At 46.1% G+C, this 15,480-nt stretch overlaps 1 protein-coding gene across 1 annotated transcript in view; it reads left to right on the top strand.

The window, feature by feature from the left end:
* DNAH7 (dynein axonemal heavy chain 7) overlaps positions 1-15,480 on the top strand; it is a 151,312-nt gene that overhangs the window by 103,611 nt on the left and 32,221 nt on the right. Inside the window, exons 46-51 of the mRNA XM_083404258.1 lie at positions 605-768; positions 2,081-2,235; positions 4,401-4,591; positions 6,285-6,418; positions 9,180-9,515; positions 13,878-14,004. Of these exons, the coding sequence (XP_083260384.1) occupies positions 605-768; positions 2,081-2,235; positions 4,401-4,591; positions 6,285-6,418; positions 9,180-9,515; positions 13,878-14,004 (1,107 nt within the window). The remainder of the gene's footprint in view (positions 1-604; positions 769-2,080; positions 2,236-4,400; positions 4,592-6,284; positions 6,419-9,179; positions 9,516-13,877; positions 14,005-15,480) is intronic.

Raw genomic sequence — 15,480 nt, 5'->3', positions numbered from 1 at the left:
AAGGTTTTCTTCCTTATATGCAGATATGTGCAGATTTACAGTGGTACCTCGCAAGACGAATGCCTCGCAAGACGAAAGAGTTTTTTGTTTTTTGAGTTGCTTCGCAAGACGAATTTCCCTATGGGCTTGCTTCGCAAGACGAAAACGTCTTGCGCATTCGTCAATGCATTCCTATGGGAAACAGTCTATGCATTTCCTATGGGAAACCGTGCTTCGCAAGATGAAAAATTCACAAGACGAAAAAACTTGCAGAACGAATTAATTTCGTCTTGCGAGGCACCACTGTAATGGATTATTTATTAATCATCTGATTGCCTGAAACGCCCATGATTAATTGGCTAAGATTTCCTCTAACTGGGTGAGAGCTCTACTTTGAAGTAGCTCTTGGATATCTGTATTGTCCCCGTAATAACTGGTGGCAAGCATGCTGTTTAGAATTGTAAGGAGGAACACACAGACTTGCCCTTGCAGTCACCAAAGGCGACAAGACTTTGGCAGTGAGCTCTAACGCTTTGGACTGCCATGAGACTGGCATTGCTTCTCATGCAGATCTAGCAGCGGCCGAAGGTGACTTTGGCTAACACTTGGCGCCCTTCCCTTGCAGAACCAAGCACGGGACTGGATATTGACATTGAAGGCAAGAGGCATCCCTTGCTCAGATGACTTTTCTCTAACGGCAACTTTAGGAGACCCGGTTAAAATCCGAGCCTGGAACATCGCCGGGCTGCCTTCTGACACATTTTCCATTGACAATGGCATTATTATCTCGTAAGTAGCAGATGTTTCAGACAGACATCATTAATCTCAATAGTTTTTTTAAAAAAGCTTTTTTAAAAATATATAATCTCAGCCACTGCTGGAAGGAATACAGTAGTACCTTGGTTCTCAAACGCCTTGGTATTCAAACAACTTGGAACCCAAACACCGCAAACCCGGAAGTCAGTGTTCCGGTTTGCGAACTTTTTTCAGAAGCCGAACGTGCTCCTTTTTGAGTGTTACGCTTCTGATTTGAGTGCCACACTTGTGTTTTGAATGTTACGCTGAGGTCTGTTTGTTTTTGCTATTTATTTTGCGTTTTTGTTTTCGTGGGCTTGTTTTGTTTTGTTTTTGTGACTGTGTGGAACCCAGTTCAGCTACTGATAGATTGTGTGACTGCAGTACATTGTTTATTGCTTGCATTTTATGGATCAACGGTCTCGTTAGATAGTAAAATCCGTGTTAAATTGCTGTTTTAGGGGTTGTTTTTAAAAGTCTGGAACAGATCAATCCATTTTGCATTACTTTCTATGGGAAAGCCCACCTTGGTTTTGGAATGCTTTGGTTTTGGAACGGACTTCCAGAACGGATTAAGTTTGAGAACCAGGTTACCACTGTACTCTAAACAGGTGCTGAGTGTTTTTTGGTTTGAGGGTCACATTGCCCCATGGCCAGGCCTCAGAGGGCTGCATGCCCAAGTTTTGAGACAGGGACAGGAACAAAGTGTGAAAAGGAATTAATGTTGGTTCGTTCAGATTTAATTTGATTTGATTTGATTAATTCACTCAGAATTAATTTATGGGCTCTTCGTTTTGACAAGCGTATCATCCCTATTGAGAAAGTAGTAAGAATTCATTTGCACTAAAAAGGTACCCACCCACTCACCCCAGTGCCTGCCCTATGGAACGCCTTCCCATCAGATGTCAAGGAAATAAGCAACTATCTGACTTTTAGAAGACATCTGAAGGCAGCCCTGTTTAGGGAAGTTTTTAATGACCGATTTTTTAATGTATTTTAAGTACATTGGAAGCTGCCCAGAGCGCCTGGGGAAACCCAGCCAGATGGACAGGGTATATATATATATATATATATATATATATATATATATTACTACTAAACCTTGCCCCATCAAATCTAGTTATGCTGCTGTTGGGCACACAAGCCTACTGACTTGCTAAGGGGGCAGGATCATTTCCCTAAGGCATCTCTGGTTGGTTCATTCGTTTTTACTTCCCAGTAAACATGCATAAGGGTTGCACTGCGACAGAAGACAAGTGAAACCTCGTTCGCAAGGTTTTGTGCTCTCCCATGTCTTTCTCTCCAGAAACGCGAGAAGATGGCCTCTCATGATCGATCCTCAGGGCCAAGCCAACAAGTGGGTGAAGCACATGGAAAAGGCAAACAGCTTGCACGTCATCAAACTCAGCGACACAGAATTTGTGAGAACGCTAGAAAACTGCGTCCAGTTTGGCACACCTGGTAAGCGACCGGGCCCTGAAAAGCAGAGACTGCTAACGAACTTGGGAGAGTGCAGGATGATTAATTGTAAAAGCAGAACTGCTGGTTGCTTTTATAGTTGACCAAATTCTGGTTGCAGTACCACCAGACCAGTGGAAATTTTATTGCACTTGAAAATTAATTTATAATCCTTGTTTTTCGTTTCGTTCGGGGCATGTGACAGTCCTCTTTATACTGCTTTTGTCACAATCTGATTTGTCAAGAAATATATGCTATCGAGCTACTGATTAAATTACTAGCCCCTGCCCTGGTATTCAAAATATAAGCTTTGCCTAGTCTTCTCTAGTTCAGGACTGAGGAACCTCTCTCTCTCTCTTTGTATATAATTTTTATTGAGTTTTCTGCTTTATAATTTTAAATACTCGTTTTACATCCTTAAGCTATCAATGACTTCCCTTCTTCTCTTTCCATGGTTCATTTCACATATCATAATTCCCTGCATATTTTACAAAAGGTACCATTCAGTATTCCATTCTTGCATCCATCAAAACTTGTTTACACTGTCTTAATGCTGCCAGCGTTTTCAGCAGCACACAATTATTTCCCATATATTCAATAAACGTTTTCCAATCTTCTTTAAACGTATATTCTTCTTGTTCTCTTATTCTATAGAGAGTTGAGCATATTCTGTCAACTTAAGTTGCCATTCTTCTTTGCTTGGGACCTCACTCGTCTTCCATTTTTGGGCTAACCAAACATGGGCTGCAGTAAGGTAAAGGTACCCCTGCCCGTACGGGCCAGTCTTGACAGACTCTAGGGTTGTGCGCCCATCTCACTCAAAGAGGCCAAGGGCCAGCGCTGTCCGAAGACACTTCCGGGTCACGTGGCCAGCGTGACATCGCTGCTCTGGCGAGCCAGAGCCGCACACGGAAAAGCTGTTTACCTTCCCGCTGTTAAGCGGTCCCTATTTATCTACTTGCACCCAAGAGTGCTTTCGAACTGCTAGGTTGGCAGGCGCTGGGACCGAACAGTGGGAGCGCACCCCGCCGCGGGGATTCGAACCGCCGACCGGCAGCCCGGCAAGCCCTAGGCACTGAGGCTTTAACCCACAGCGCCACCCGCGTCCCTATGGGCTGCAGTAGTAGCGTACAAAAATAACTTTTATGCAAGAACCGCTTTCTGCCCCAAGTGCCAGATTTGAATGCTGCCAGCCTTCCTGGAGGCCACATTCCAATGGCAGGTGGGGCAAAATAAATCCATAACCATGCAAAATCAAACAAAAGAACAAAGAAATTACCGTATTTTTCGCTCTATAGGACGCACCTTTTCCCCTCCAAAAATGAAGGGGACATGTGTGTGCGTCCTATGGAGCAAATGCAGGCTTTCGCTGAAGCCTGGAGAGCGAGGGGGTCAGTGTGCACCGACCCCTCTCGCTCTCCAGGCTTCAGGAAGCTATCCGCTGCTAGCAGAGAGCTTGCCTGCACCCAGAAGCTTGGGGCGTGCTGAGCTCAGCACGCCCCAAGCTTCAGGCTTCGAGCAGCGCTCCGCTAGCCATGGGAGAGCTGCGCAACTCTCCCACAGCTAGCGGATACCAGCCTGTTCTGGGGGCCGGGGTCGGGGAAGCTCGGGCTTCCCCCGCCCCAGCCCTGCACCTGGGGGGAAAATATATATTTTTTCTTTATTTCCCCCCCAAAAAACTAGGTGCGTCCTATGGGCCGATGCGTCCTATGGGGCGAAAAATACGGTACAAACACGTTATGGGAGCAGCGTGCCAGTAGCAAATAGGTCCACAGCTAACACACCAACCACCAACCACAGGCATCCACATCTACATCCACATCCATCCATCCATTGCATTATTGCCTTCCTTCCTTCCTTCCTTCCTTCCTTCCTTCCTTCCTTCCTTCCTTCCTTCCTTCCTTCCTTTAGAATCATAAGATTTTAGCATTGGAATGGACCACAGGAGTCATTTAGCTCAACCCCTTGCAATGCAGGAATCTTTTGCTCAACATGGGTCTCGAACCTGCAACGCTGAGATTGCGAGTCTCATGCTCTACCCACTGAGCTATCCCAGGCTTCAGCCAGAACATTATTTCCCCTCTGCCTTTTGTTGCTGCTCCTAGCAATTGTAAGCCAGGGAGTTAATGGTTTATTAACCAAATCTTTTTTTCTGGTTGTGACCGAAGTGCTGCTGGAAAACGTTGCTGAAGAACTGGACCCTATTCTTGAGCCACTTCTGCTGAAGCAGACCTTCAAGCAGGCCGGCAGCATCTGTATCCGTTTGGGCGATTCCACCATTGAATACGCTCCCGACTTTCGCTTTTATATTACAACCAAGCTGAGAAACCCCCACTACCTCCCGGAAACATCTGTCAAAGTGAGTGGCTTGCATAGGAACATGGAGCTGTTTGCTTTCCCTTTAATAATCAGATTGCTCATATCGTTTGCAATAATAGGATTGCAGTCATACCTCTTGTTACGTTTGCTTCAGCTTGTGCATTTTCAGGTTGCGTCCCGCGGTGACCTGGAAGTACCGGAAAGGGTTACTTCCGGGTTTCACCGCCCGTGCGTGCGCAGATGCGTAAAATGATGTCACGTGCATGCGCAGAAGCGGCGAATCATGACCCACGCAGACGTGGGTTGCATTCTGCTCATGTTGTGAACGGGGCTTTGGAACGGATCCTGTTCGCAACCAGAGGTACCACTGTAATCTTTTCCACAATGCTCTCCCTCGCGGCTGCATATGCTAGTATGATCAGCTGCTTTTACTTTTACTTTTTTATAGCATTATTATTATTGCTGTTGTGGTTATTATTCACTTTAGCCCAGTACAGAAGAAGATAAAAAACATATGTGAAAATAGAACACATCGTCTAATCCAGCCTTTCTCAACCTTGGGTCCCCAGATATTGTCGGCCTACAACTCTCATCATTAATAGTAGGGGCGCCACCTATAGGGAACCCTGCAGGCCCGAGCACCCACAAAATAATTGTTGTGGGTATTCAGAACCCACACTGCAGGGCCCCCAACGCAACCTCTGGTGCCTTGCGAGACCTCGGAACCTGACTTCCGGTGGCTCCCATAACCTGGGCACCCATGCTACCAGCATGGCCTGTGGTCAAGGATGATGGGAATTGTAGTTCAAGAACCTCTGTGGACTCCAGGTTGTGAGAGGCTGGTCTTAATCCTTGGAGCAAAAATAACAGTCTTTTTACTGCTTTCACTCAGTGAAAACTGGCAAATGCTCCCTGTAGAAGGTGTTTCACTGCTTATACACCATACATTTAAAGCACACACCCCTGGAAGAATATTGGGAACTGTAGTTTGCGAAGGGTGATTATAGTGCTGTGATGGGTGAACTCGGGTTTCTGGGATTATTTTGGTGTGTGTGCTTTAAATGTGTATTAAATTTATGTTGTGCACGCAGTCTACATTTCAGGGGCTTTTGATTAGCGTTGGCGTACGGTTTACCTATGAGCCAGTGTGGTGTAGTGGTTAAGAGTGGTGGACTCATAATCTGGTGAACCGTGTTTGATTCCCCGCTCCCCCACATGCAGCTGCTGGGTGACTTTGGGCTAGTCATACTTCTCTGAAGTCTCTCAGCCTCACTCACCTCACAGAGTGTTTGTTGTGGGGGAGGAAGGGAAAAGGAGCGGCACGCGGGTGGTGCTGTGGGTTAAACCACAGAGCCTAGGGCTTGCTGATCAGAAGGTCGGCGGTTCGAATCCTCGCAATGGGGTGAGCTCCTGTTGCTCGGTCCCAGCTCCTGCCAACCTAGCAGTTCAAAAGCACGTCAAAGTGCAAGTAGATAAATAGGTACCGCTCCGGCGGGAAGGTAAACGGCGTTTCCGTGTGCTGCTCTGGTTTCCCAGAAGCGGCTTAGTCATGCTGGCCACATGACCTGGAAGCTGTACGCCGGCTCCCTCGGCCAATAAAGCGAGATGAGCGCCTCACACCCAGAGTCGGTCACGACTGGACCTAATGGTCAGGGGTCCCTTTACCTTTACCTTTTACGGTTTACCTAGCCCTGTTTTGATCTGGTTTTTAATTCTTTTTTTTTAAATCGCAGGTAACATTATTAAACTTCATGATAACACCGGAGGGGATGCAAGACCAGCTTCTCGGGATTGTTGTCGCAAGGGAGAGACCTGATCTGGAAGAAGAAAAGCAAGCCCTGATATTGCAAGGAGCTGAAAACAAAAGGTATTGAAATCTTACTAGCTAGAAAACTTGTTTTAGCAGCAGGGATGAGAGGAGAGAAGTGGCTAATGTCGAATATGAAGGCACTGAATCGTGGATGCTCTTAGTTAAAGCTGTTGTCAAAGTTATTTGCAGACTATGGCTTATGCAAAGGATGCTTTCTTGCACAAAGACTGCAGACACGTGACCTTTTTTTATGGCTGTGAGATGGGTGTGCCATCACTATCTTGTGATGAAATGGATGCTGCTTAAAAATTGTTTTGTTTAGGCAAGTCTACCCAGACATGTAAATTGATTAGAACTTTTGTTGTTGTTGCAGTGTTGATTTTATCTGTATTTTGATGTATTCTGTCTCCTTGGTTTTTTAAAGTCTGTTGATCTTAAGAATATTTTACATTTTATGTAAACTACCTGGTGGGTTTTAACAATCTAATTATTAAGCAATATATATATATATATATATATATATATATATATATATATATATATAAAATATATATGTGTGTGCGTGTGTATATATATATATATATATATATATGTGTGTGTGTGTGTGTGTGTGTTTAAACCAGTGCTTTTTTCTGGGGGTACTCAGGGATATGCATACCCCTAAACATTTTGTGAATCTTTGTACTTTTGTCCATTTACTGTATTTATTTTTTGTGATTTGAACTATAAAATGGTGATTTTCTTGAGTCAAAATGAGAGTAACCCTAAAGCAATGGTTTAAAAATAATAATAATAGACAGACAGACAGACAGACACACACACACACAGACAGAGAGAGAGAGAGAGAGAGTGAGTTGTCTGTGACCAAAGAGAGTTTTGGAAAGTATCCCCCATTTTCCCTTTGCCTCTCCTCAGAACAAAATAAAGAAAAGGCCCCCAGGTAAAACCAAGGGGAGGGAACAGGATCCTTTTTCCTTTTATTTTTGGGAGAAAATAAGAAAAAATGTTGCCTGGAGCAAATGGAATTCCGTTTTGTCTATTGGGACTCTCTTTAACCTGCTCTTAATACAGTAGTTTTAAATGACAATTTATCTGATGATGGGGAGCAGGGGAATTATAGTCCAGAAGACATTCCTCCCGAAAGAAAAAAATGCAATCCACATAGCATCCAAAGCGACTTCTTAAAAATTAATCTCTATAATTAAAGAATAAACCTACGATTAAGTACTTGTCTGCCCCTATCAGCAGACTAACGATGACTCGTGTTAGGCACTTGAAAGTGAATTAGAGGTGCTTTCATATAAAATTTCTTTTTTTGTTGCTTTGTTGCTCTGACTCCCAAGAGAGATGCCCCCCTCCCACCACAAAGTTTGCACTTCCTCCCAGTGACAGCTAACTTTTAATCCATCTTTCGGTAGTTTTGGGACAAGCTATTTTAGTTGCCTTCCGTTCAAAAATAATAATAATGATTTAATTGGTTTCATTATGAAATGCAGCTGGCTATAGCAATTTGTGGGCCAAACTAGACATTGGATGGGATTCAGCTGAGTGGTTGCACATGTAGAATGAGGTCCGCTCATGTAGGAAGACTTGCGTGTCGACGTCCCCAAGCCACCCCCCAATAACTCACACATCACACATCAATTTTGGTTTGGGTTTTTGGCACGATTTTGGCCACAACTTTATTTAAATACACACAAGTGAGTATGCTTAGGCATTGGTTCTGACTATCTGTCCTTGCCCAGGGACAGAACTGGACTTCCGGATTCCAGCGAAAGCCAGTGCGGGAAACAAATTTTGGGGAGAAAATGAGGCTGGGCCTCAGTCCCTCACTTCTCACCCTCAAGCTCCTGGTGGCCCAAGTCCGATGCCAGGGACAAGGACGAAAAGAATGGCAAGCCCCTGGATTCCTTTAACGGAATTCCCTGTCCGCACCACCATTGGAGGGGTAGGCACTTACCCCTCCACCAACCAAGTTGAAACAATGCCTAACTGCCAACCTTACAAGTTGTGACGATTTGCTACACAGTAGGCAAAACCAAATAGCACCAGCCAATCAGCCAAATGGACAAATTCCTACCAGGCCCCTGCCTCAAAGCAGACAACCCCATGACAGGCATAGCAAGGTCAAGCGAACAACCCCCCCCCCCCAATACAGGGAGGGTGGGCGGGTGATCCAGTGCAAGCAGCCAAGAGAACGCTCAAAGTTGGGCGACCAGTATTTAAAACCTCTGACCCCTCCTTCAAAATTGGGGAGCTAGCAGTACCACAGATCAGGGATGATAGGAAGTGTAGTTCAAAAGCAGCTAGAGACCCAGGTTTGGGAAACATTGTCTTAGACTGAGACAAAAATCATTTGAGATCATTTTAAGTGACTATTGAAAGCTCATTAGAAACCCTCACAATAGAAAAACTCCTCATATATTTTATAAATTTATCCCACTGTGTTTTTTTAATCAATATAGTTACAGTTGCACCTTGGATCCCGAACGCCTTGCGAGTCGATCCTTTTGGCTCCCGAATGCCGCAAACCCGGAAGTGATTGTTCCGGTTTGCAAATGTTCTTTGAAACCCAAAAGTCTGACGGGGCTTCTGCAGCTTCTGATTGGCTGCAGTAGCTTCCTGCAGCTAATCAGAAGCCGTGCTTTGGTTTACGAACGTTTTGGAAGTCAAATGAACTCCCAGAATGGATTCCGTTCGACTTCCAAGGTACGACTCTATTTGCTTCCGTAATTGCATCTAATCCTTTTTTTTTTTTTACTCGCGGACTTGGTCATTTGTTACTTTCGTAACAGAATAATTTGGGATTTTATTACAGACAGCTGAAAGAAATAGAGGACAAAATTTTAGAAGTCCTTTCATCTTCCGAAGGAAATATTTTAGAGGACGAAACTGCTATCAAGATATTGTCTTCTTCTAAGGCTTTGGCTAATGAAATTTCAGAGAAGCAAGCTATAGCGGAAGAAACCGAAAAGAAGATAGATGCCACTCGAATGGGCTACCGCCCCATTGCAGTTCATTCGTCGATTCTATTTTTTTCAATTGCTGATCTTGCCAATATTGAACCCATGTACCAGTATTCCCTAACCTGGTTCATCAACCTTTTCATCATGTCCATAGATAATTCTGTGAAGTCAGAAATTTTACAAGACAGGTTTGTGAAATCCTTGTATGCTTTAATTTTACCTTTCATGTTTATTCAGGCTCTGGCACAACCTTATTACGGTGGTGCCCCGCAAGACGAATGCCTCGCAAGACGGAAAACCCGCTAGACGAAAGGGTTTTCCGTTTTTCAATGCGCTTCGCAGGATGAATTTCTCTATGGGCTTGCTTCGCAAGACGAAAATGTCTTGCGATTCCTGGGGGTTTTTTTACGCTCCCCACCCCCTTTTTCTAAGGCACTAAGCTGCTAATAGCCCTTTAGCAGCTAATCCGCTAATCCCTTAAGCCTTTAATAGCCGCTAAACCGCTAATAGTGCTAATCCGCTAATCCGCTAATGGGCTTGCTTCGCAAGACGAAAAAACCGCTAGACGAAGAGACTCACGGAACGGATTCTTTTTGTCTTGCGAGGCACCACTGTACTTATTAGCTGTGGGAAATTAAGTCTTATCTTACCTAGAAAAAAATCAGGATACAATCCAAAATTAAGCATGCCCATTGATTCCAGGGGAATGAAACATGTAAATTAACTTTGCCACTGAAAGCAGTGGGATTTAGAAGTTTGTTTATTGCTGTATTGTAGGGGGAAACAGCTGTTGTAGACAAACCTAACATTCATGGGAATTCAAAGGACTGGAGACAAAATATTCAGTGTTTTGAAAGAACTAAGATGCTCCCCCCTTTAAGAACCATGCAAGAACATTACCTGGTACTTCCTAGGTAACAAGTATATGGAAGTGATTGGGAAACTCGTAATCTTTAAAACAGAATAATGCCCCACACAGTTTTCTCCCTTTATTAAATTCAATATATGGAATAAATGTCAAAGCAGGCCTTAAACAACAAAGCTTGAGAAAACTGGGCAAGGCTAGCTTGACTAATTTTGGTACCTTCAGTTAATTTGACATTGCATTTAAGTTGACTTCACGGGAAACTCATTTAAAAAATAATGCACTGTGCAGATTGAGTTCAGTGTCAGATTTTATGTGATATTCATTTATAGCTTGAGAACAGTAAATAATAAACGAGAGCTCGGAAGTTTCAGTTTGCAGCTTCCCCCACCTTGTGCTTTCTGGGTGCTTTGCTTGTTTTATGCCCTGTTGTTTTGCCAGCCATTTGGAGCTCCATCATTTAACATTTTGCTCTGTTGATACTTGAGGCGGGCCAGCTGTGCTGCTGGTGACGGCAATGAGATAAGGGTGCTGTTGTCATAATCGGGGACACTGCTTGGCTTGTTTTGCAAAGGCACAGAGGGATTTCCGAGGATGCAATAACAGGAGACGAATGCAGACACCTGTCTTCAGGTGAAGGTTGCACAAACCTTTTGGCGATGCTCTACATGTCATTTCCAGAATACGAGATAGCATCCTTCTCCTGCTCATTGCAGTAAATACTGTATTTTTCGCTCTATAGGACGCAGTGGACCATAGGACGCACCGGACCATAGGAGGGGGAGAACAGGGGGGAAAAAATTCTCCCTCTCTCTGCTCAGCGCCCCTTCAGCGAAGCGGCAGGAGAAACGGAGCCCCTTCCATTTCTCTTCCCGCTTCGCTCAAGGGGTGCTGCGCAGAGAGGGAAAACTGTGCAGCGCCTTTCCAGCGAAGTGAAGCCTGGAGAGCAAGAGCGATTGGTGTGCACCGACTCCTCTCGCTTTCCAGGCTTCAGGCGGCTACCCGTAAGCCTTCGGAGCGCAGCGGGAACTCCTGCTGCGCTCCGAAGGCTTGCGGATAGCTGTCTGAAGCCCCCAGAGGCTTCAGGCGGCTTCAGCGAAAGCAACGCGAAGCCTCCGGAACGCTAAGCTCTCCCTCTGCGCTTCGGAGGCTTCGCGTTGCTATCGCTGAATCCAAGGAGCCTGCATTCGCTCCATAAGATGCACACACATTTCCCATTAATTTTTGAAGGGGAAAAAGTGCATCTTATAGAGCGAAAAATACAGTACCCATCTATGGAGGCAGGGGCAGAGGAAGGGTGGAGGTGGTGGGGGTGGACAGCCCTGGGTGTCTTCACTGGGGCGGGTGACATTTGATGCACCGCCTGCCTGCAACTCCCAAGCCTACCCCGATCTGTTGGGGGGAAAGGGGGAGCTGCGCCGCTTTGCCGGCAGCATCCCTCCTTCCCCCTTTGTTTGGCCAGCTTGGGGGATGCTTGGGAGTTGTGGGCAGGTGGCGCACCGAATGTCTGGCATTGGCAGCTCGCTCTGCCCCTGTGGGCGGCTCACTCCGCCCCTGGCTGCAGGGCACATACGCCACTCCGTACACCTGGGAAGGCACCCTCTGTGCCCCGCGCCCCTTGAGAGCACGCCCGCCCTGGGGAGCGTGGGCATATGCTCCGCTGCTGTATGGAGAGAGAAGGAGATGGGGGCGGGGTAATTTTGTCCCTAGTCAACTGAAGTGGGCAGCTAGGTGCTCCGCTGCTGTATGGAGAGAGAAGGAGATGGGGGCGGGGTAATTTTGTCCCTAGTCAACTGAAGTGGGCAGCTAGGTGGGTTCATGCAAGAAAATAGAATTGACCCTTGTTCTTATAGGTGTGCCATAACACACTCCTTCTGCCTTTGCCCCTTCTGATGGCCATGTCTTGCATTGGCGACTGATTCCCTCAGGATGTGGTGGACTCTCCTTCGTTGGAGGTTTTTAAGCAGAGGTTAGATGGCCATCTGACACGGGTGGCGCTGTGGTTTAAACCACAGAGCCTTAGGACTTGCTGATCAGAAGGCTGGCGGTTCGAATCCCCGCGACGGGGTGAGCTCCCGTTGCTCGGTCCCTGCTCCTGCCAACCTAGCAGTTTGAAAGCACGTCAAAGTTCAAGTAGATAAAGAGGTACCGCTCCGGCGGGAAGGTAAAACGGTGTTTATGTGCACTGCTCTGGTTTGCCAGAGTCATGCTGGCCACGTGACCTGGAAGCTGTACGCCGGCTCCCTCGGCCAATAAAGCGAGATGAGCTCCGCAACCCCAGAGTCGGCCACGACTGGACCTAATGGTCATGGGTCCCTAGATGGCCATCTGTCATAGATGCTTTAGTTGAAATTCCTGCATTGCAGGGGGCTGAGCTGGAGGACTCTCAAAGTCCCTTCTAACTCTACCATTCTGCGAATAGCTCAAAGATCGAGTTTCGGTTCCAGAATCCTCCTTTGATGCCCTCTCTGGGTTGCAGTCCTCACTTTAAGTCTTCCTGAACCTTCAGACATGGACATGATTACACTAGTTGACTATGCTCACTCTCTCCACATACCAGTGATTCAGGGGTTATTTGTGAAATGTCTTACATAAAGAATGCTCTGTGGCTCTTAGCAACATAACCCAAGCAGTGGATCTCGCAGGAGCAAGAATTTGCTGGGTGTGTGCAGCCCTATGCAGGCTGGATAGAGGTTAAAAAGAGAGGAAGCCTGCAGTTGTGAAGTAGGGAAAAGGGGATGTGATACAAAAGGGCAGGTATGTGACCTTCTGATGTGTAAAGAATACAGCTTTTATTATGCTGCATTTCCTTGTGTGTCAGCATGAGGCCCAAACGCTACTTGTATTTCACGGCTAATGCACTCTGTGAAGCCTTTGCAAATGGCTGACAAGTGTTTTTGTGTTTTGCGTTAGTCAGGAGGCAAGGCTAAAACAGGCTGCCTACAAGTTCCACCAGCAGCACATCCGTAATTGAAATCTAAGCGGTTTGTAATTGAGTTTATTCCGTGGCTGGTTGTAAAGTGAGATTGTAAAGTGGCTGGTTGTAAAGTAGCCTGCGGACTGCCTTGCCAGAGTGGTGCATGCTCTGGTTATCTCCCGCTTGGACTACTGCAATGCGCTCTACGTGGGGCTACCTTTGAAGGTGACCCGGAAACCACAACTAATCCAGAATGTGGCAGCTAGACTGGTGACTGGGAGACCATATAACACCAGTCGTGAAAGACCTACACTGGCTCCCAGTACGTTTCCGAGCACAATTCAAAGTGTTGGTGCTGACCTTTAAAGCCCTAAACTGCCTCGGTCCAGTATATCTGAAGGAGCATCTCCACCTCCATCGTTCTGCCCAGACACTGAGATCCAGCTCCAAGGGCCTTCTGGCAGTTCCCTCACTGCGAGAAGCCAAGGTTACAGGGAATCAGGCAGGGGGCCTTCTCAGTAGTGGCGCCCACCCACCAGATGTCAAAGAGAACAACAACTACCAGACTTTTAGAAGACATCTGAAGGCAGCCCTGTTTAGGGAAGCTTTTAGTATTTGATGTATTTTAATATTTTTTTGGAAGCCGCCCAGAGTGGCTGGGGAAGCCCAGCCAGATGGGCGGGGTATAAATAATAAATTATTATTATTATTATTATTATTATTATTATTATTATTATTATTATTTCCCCAACCTTTTCTTTTCTACAGGCTGAGGATCCTCAAAGACCATTTCACTTACTCCCTCTATGTCAACATCTGCCGTTCTCTCTTTGAAAAGGACAAACTGCTCTTCTCCTTCTGCCTAAACGTGAACCTCTTGAAGCATGATAAATTGGTTAGTGCCTCTAGGCAAATGACTCTGTATGGTGCCCCAAATATAAATCTGCTAATCTGTTGGCAGGTCCACAAATGCCTCTCCCATTCTGTTCCATCTTCTCTCCTTCACGGGAACATCCTACCAACATCACCATGCGGTCAGATCTGGCGGCCTGGAGGCAAGTGGGCTGCCAAGCAGACAACTGAGGTTGGGCAGCTCAATGCAATTATCCAGACCAGGGCCAGCCCCCATGTTTGAGGGGCATGGCCTTTCCAGAAGCTGCTGGGATTGGAATCAGCTTGTCCTCTGGACAACAGGAAGTGGACAGGGACTCCTGGGGTGTAATCCTTCTACCTTTATACCTGTTGACATGGTACATAGTCCCGTTGTCATGTACTTGTTGATTCCTGGTATAGCATCCATTTTTCCTGCTGTTTACATGTATAAAAGAGCCAGTGTGGTGTAGTGGTTAATAGCGGCAGACTCATAATCTGGGGAACCGGGTTCGCATCTCCGCGCCTCCACATGCAGCTGCTGGGTGACCTTGGGCCAGTCACACTTCTCTGAAGTGTTTCAGCCCCACTCACCTCACAGAGTGTTTGTTTTGGGGGAGGAATGGAAAGGAGAATGTTAGCCGCTTTGAGACTCCTTCGGGTAGTGATAAAGCGGGATATCAAATCCAAACTCTTCATAGGGTTTGGCAGCTTTTCCCAGTTGGCTCTGGGACAGCTGGAGGAAGAGCCAAGCAGTAACTTAGTAGCTTACGCTAGGGGAGACCTTACGGGATAGTGACTGCCATCCTGCCATTGCAGGTTGAAATGTACTCGGAGTTGAGAGTGGATTTCATGCTCTTTATTCAGCTCATAGTGGTGAGGAGGAATGGAAGTTCCCCCAGAATGTCTGCTTTATATGCATTATTTACACAATGGGCCCCACGTGATTGGCTAATTCCGGGATTCACCTGTAAGCCAATCAGGTTGCGGATTCACTTCCACCTGGAGCTGGATTGGGTGCCTCCTGTGGACCAATCAGACTGCTGCATTCTGGGTCCTGTTGTTCTAGGACCAATCAGACTGCTGCATTCTGAATCCTCTTCTAGGACCAATCAGACTGCTGCATTCTGAATCCTATTGTTCTAGGACCAATCAGACTGCTGCATTTTGGATCCTATTCAACTCAGTTCATAACACAGGTTTTCAAGCCATTGCAGAGCTGATCCACAAAGTTAGCATGGCAGAGATATTCATGTGTGGGAGGCTGGTTTTTTTTTAGCAGGAACTTGAGGGAACTGAGTTCCTTTACCTTTTTAAAAAATTAAAAATTATTCTGTGTTTGTCTGGTGCGGCTGGAATGGATATACACACCCAATGCCTGAGCCAAAAATCCACCTATATCTGCAATCAATAAAGTTGTGGCCGTTTCTAATCCAGATCATTTGCTTGAGTTTATTAATCACATCTTACCTTTAGCCACTGCCTGGGGTGGGGGCACTGC

Source organism: Podarcis tiliguerta (assembly GCF_965153285.1).
Source record: "Podarcis tiliguerta genome assembly, chromosome: 1".
Lineage (NCBI taxonomy): Eukaryota > Metazoa > Chordata > Lepidosauria > Squamata > Lacertidae > Podarcis > Podarcis tiliguerta.
This window is presented reverse-complemented; position numbering and strand designations above follow the sequence as displayed.